The 4,809-nt window shown below is 31.5% G+C and overlaps 1 protein-coding gene across 1 annotated transcript in view; it reads left to right on the top strand.

Annotated features, from left to right (window-relative positions):
- Nucleotides 1–2,064, top strand: part of LOC117171369 (chymotrypsin inhibitor-like) — a 3,043-nt gene extending 979 nt beyond the window's left edge. The window contains exons 2-3 of the mRNA XM_033358618.1: nucleotides 1,712–1,836; nucleotides 1,943–2,064. Coding sequence (XP_033214509.1) covers nucleotides 1,712–1,836; nucleotides 1,943–2,035 — 218 coding nt within the window. The 3' untranslated portion in view covers nucleotides 2,036–2,064. The remainder of the gene's footprint in view (nucleotides 1–1,711; nucleotides 1,837–1,942) is intronic.
- Nucleotides 2,065–4,809: the final 2,745 nt, after the last annotated feature.

Raw genomic sequence — 4,809 nt, forward strand, 5'->3', positions numbered from 1 at the left:
CCGACTTTTAAGGAACTTTGCACTTCCACTTCAAAACTTGACAGGAGCTATTTAATGTATTTTAAATTTAGCATGCTCGCAGATAAAAATTATTATTTTATCAACCCGTAAATATTATTCAATGTTTAATAATTTAAATAAAAGGTCAAATTTCTCGAGACCGGGAAAAACCAAAAAATGACAATGAATTTATTTGTTGACCGAGAATTTGATAAATGTTTAAAAGAAAAATCTGTCCTGGTTCGATTTTAACAATTTTTAAAAATAATTCGTTATATTGTTATTTTTTTAAATTATTATATCATTCAGTTTACAATTCCTGTTTTGAAAATCTTTTACTTTATAAATTTTCCAGTTTGGACTTTTCTTTTTAAGCGTACATTTTGAATTTAAAGAATTTTAAAATTCATTCCTAAAGGCTTACACAATCGAAAATTAAAAGGGTTTGAATTTGAAAACTTGTGCATGAGATTTTTTATTTTATTGGCTGGAAATATAAAAAATAAGTATTTAAAAAAATGTATTTTGACAATAAATAATAAAAAGTGAACAATAATTGATTAGGCAAAACGATTTGAAATCTGTTAAAATAAAAAAATTCCCAGATGTTAAAGTTAAGACACCCGATTAAAATTTTATGAACTTTTTAAACATTAAACTAGCTTTATAATAATATTCTTAATTAAAGGCTTTTCTTACGTTTCAAATATTTTTTCAGTCTAAAATATTTGAATTTTTAACTTATTTATTTTCAAATTTTTTCATTAAAAAAAATGGCTATTTAATAATTAGAAATATTTCACTATTCACTTAAGATGAGTTAATTGAAAGCAAATATTTAAAATTGAAAAATTTGAAACCAAATTGTTTGACATAGTAAGCCTTGAGACTTAAAAATTTCGAAAACCTTTTTGAACTTTGAACGTTGTCATTTTCATTATTCTATTTGGAAAAATGAATATTCTAGAATTATGAAAGGCTTTAAAAGAATAAAAACATGTTCTTAAGATTTCTAGGAAAATTGAAAATGTTTTTTTGGTTTGTTGAATAATCATTTTAGGAGAATATTTAAAAAGATATAAAAAGATTTTAAAAATTATCAAATAAGAATCGAGAATGTTTTAACGATTTTTTTTTTAATTTCTAGGATTTTCTAGAAATCGCAGGAAAAATTCAATTAATATATTTGAAAAAGAATTGAATTCTTAAAAAGCTTCTGAAGTTTATATTTGAAATCTGCAAAAATCTACTTTCTTACTTTAAATTAGGCTGTAGCTATTTGCATCGAAATATCGGTACGAATAGCTCTTCAATGATATTTAAACTAATTGAAATAAAAACAATTTATCTTTAATTTTAGAAGTGTTCATTTAAAAAAATTTTTTTTTTAAATTTTAAATGTTCCTAGCTTAAAATTGTTTAGAATAATATATTTTTTTTAATTTTGAAGTTTATTGATTAATTGTTAAATATAGAACAATGAAAACGATAACGTGGATTTATATTGTTGCAACTAAATTTGAATCTCTGAACTCTATAATTTATAAAAGTTAAAATTTCTTAATTTTGCTGCGGTGTTTATTTTGGAATTTAAAAACATTTAAACTTCAATTTCAAACACTTTAAAATTGAAGAGTTCCAATTTGCGATAGTGTAAATTATGCGATTATTTAAATAAAAATAAAAGTATTTAAATATATTTTTCTCACAGTTTCTCCAATTCTTCCTGAACCAATCCGAGACTGTGGACCATACGCAGCCTGGAGAGAATGTGGAACAAGTTGCCCAACATCATGCGATAATTATAAAAGCTCTGATACTCTTATTTGCCCAGCAGTAAGTTTTAATGAAACATACATCTCTCGTATTTATTTTAAGACCAACAAAATCAGAAATATTGTTCATTATTTAACACGAAATTTAAATAAATTTTTTTTAACAGGTTTGTCGAAGCGGATGTGTGTGTATCGATGGTCGCATCAAAAAATCTGGTACTAGCATGGAGTGCGTTTTGCCCGAAGAATGCCAGCAATAACATTATTCATTTATTAACAAAAAACGAAAGCACGCGAGGTGCGCGTGAATATTTCTGGATTTTTATTTCACAAAATTAAATACAAATAATTTTAAAATCCAACGGAATTTTAACAAACAAATCAAATTCGGTTATTGCAATTAATCACAGAAATATAATATTGTATTGAATTTGTATTTGTATAAATAAAATTGTATACAATTAAATTGTTTCAGTCGAATTATTATTTCAATATTTTTCTATCATTTTTTATCACCCATTAGAAGCTATTCAAGTCTTAGTCTCCTTTTTTATACATCAAGACTTATTTTTAGTTTATCAGATTAATTTTCAAACTTACTCTGTATAGCCTGAATGTCAATATATAATTACATTGAACAAATTATATTTATATATTTATTTTATTATTATTATTAGTGCTCATTTTTTTAATCATTTGAACTTGTTGGAATTCTTTTAAACTCTTCTAAATCCTTCCGAATTCTTTAGCTTCCTTGAAATCTTCTGAATTCCTCCCAATGCCCGGATCCACCTCAATTCATCTTAATTTTCCGAGTTGTCTCAATTTCTTGAATTCGTAGAACTTCGTAAATTCTGAGATCTTTCTCAATTCCAAGAACTCTAAAATAATGCAAAGTATTCAGAGGAATTGACGAGAGAAATTCAAGAAAATATATGTATTCAAGGAATGCGGAATATTAATGCATTTCAGAGAATTCACGGAATTACGAATATTCAAGGAATTCAAGAAATTTAAAGAATTCAGAATATTTAAGAAATTAAGGATATTTGAGCATTGCAGGGAATAAAGAGAATTTACTAGCATGTCAAGAATTCAAGAAATTTGGAGAATTTATCATGTTTAAGGTATTCAGAAGAATTGACAAAATTTAGGGGTTTAGCGATTTCTAGAAATTTCAGGGATTACAAAGAAATAAAATTGTTTAGAGAATTTGAGAATTTATACAATTTAAGTAACTCACTTGGAATGGAATGGAAGCTTCTAATGTGTCCCCTAAGGGTTTACATTTTTCTCACACCTTCTCTATTCCTTTACACACCCTCCACACACTTACTTGGTGGTGGAAGGGGGACCTACAGTTTAAGGTGGGTTCCGAACCACCAAGAGCAACAGCCTTAAGTATTTAGAGAAAACCTTTTTCTCTAGAGGTACCGGTCCCACGACTCTCCGGAGATGAACAACTCCCTTGCTAGGCTAGTGTTCACCGCATGGGCCACCGAGACTCTTCCAGAGTGCGAGGCGGGAATCGAACCCGCAAGCCGAAGGAGTGGGTCCAAATCCTACGCTTTAGCCCCCACGACCATCGTCCCACTTAAGTAACTCACTTTATTCAAGTAATTCTGGGAATTCCGAATATTTAAGGAATTGAGTATATTTAAGGATTAAGAAGAATTCAGAGTATTCCAGAGAATTAAGGCAATTTTAGGAATTTTGTGATTTCGGAATCATCCCGCTACGCCTGTCTTTGAGCCTCGTTCTTCATACATTTCTTGCCACACAGGTTTAATTGTCCCAAAAATCCTATCATTTAGGATAGCTGTGAATATCTTGTACAGTGTGTTCAGACAAGTGATTGGCCTGTAATTCTTCGGGTCAGCTAAGCTGCCTATTTTCGGCAGGAGTATTATGCGCCCTTCCACAAACCACTCCGGAATCGGCTCTTACGACTTTAAATATCAGGTGAATATACGGGCCAAATTCTGATGGGTCGAGGAAAAATTCTTCCACCAGAAGGTTTTGATACAATCTGGCCCCAGTGCGGAATGGTTCTTTATCCCTCTTAATACTTTTTTCACCTCCTCGGTGTTATGAGGGCAACACATAACTCCTTGAAGCTATTTATATTTTCTGAGTCTTCGTCCAGTCTATGCTGAACTTCGTAGACTTCTCTCCAAAATACTTTGACCTCCTCTGGTTTGGGCGGGTTGTCGACAGTAATTCGAGGGTCTTGGAAGAGTCGAGATGGGTCAGAGAGAAACTGTTGAATTTCTCTGACCCATCTCTCCCTCCACTCTAGACTTCTCTTAGCGTCAGATAGTATGCGTATTCTCTCAACAATATGCTGCCTGATAGTCAGCAGCCTTGACTTGTTAAGTGTGTGAGAACGGGTCTGGAGTTCGCGCGCGAACTTTAGAACCTAGGCGGTAAACTCCCTGCCGGATGTGACGTAGTCAATTACACACTGAATGCGGGACGCGTACCTTCTTGCCCAGCCTATCTTTATGGCAAGTTGATGCATTCGTCTTTTGGTCCACGAAGCTCGCAATCCATTTCGACCAGATCTTTAGGCTTGAAGAGACCTTGGTGTTGATGTGTCTCCTTAAATGTTACCCGAATTACAAAACAGCAAGGGAGAAACCATTCTACAGGGGCATTTTCAAATTTCGCGGCTTCAAAGTTGCTTTCGGATCGGACATTCGGTCAACTCCGTGCATCTTCGCATCAAGTTTATCATAGGTTTGATGGTTGCTTTCTGAACTTCAAATGGATACAAGTGAAAAAACAAATAGGTTATGTTATGTTATATTTATTTTTAAAAGAAATGCTTTGTTGCTTGTGTGTTTATTACAGAGAGGGTCGGCATTATCGATTGATTCAATAACTAATTATTAATCATTTTAATAACTAGAACATTATTTCTTAATGTAATAATTGATTTCTTTTTTTTTCGAGATCGATCCCAGGCGAAATACCCACGAGGAAAATAACTTGAAGAGGAACTTTGTTATTTTAGAAAATGGTTTATCTGAAC

The sequence above is a fragment of the Belonocnema kinseyi genome, chromosome 4, assembly GCF_010883055.1.
Source record: "Belonocnema kinseyi isolate 2016_QV_RU_SX_M_011 chromosome 4, B_treatae_v1, whole genome shotgun sequence".
NCBI classification, from domain to species: Eukaryota; Metazoa; Arthropoda; class Insecta; order Hymenoptera; family Cynipidae; genus Belonocnema; species Belonocnema kinseyi.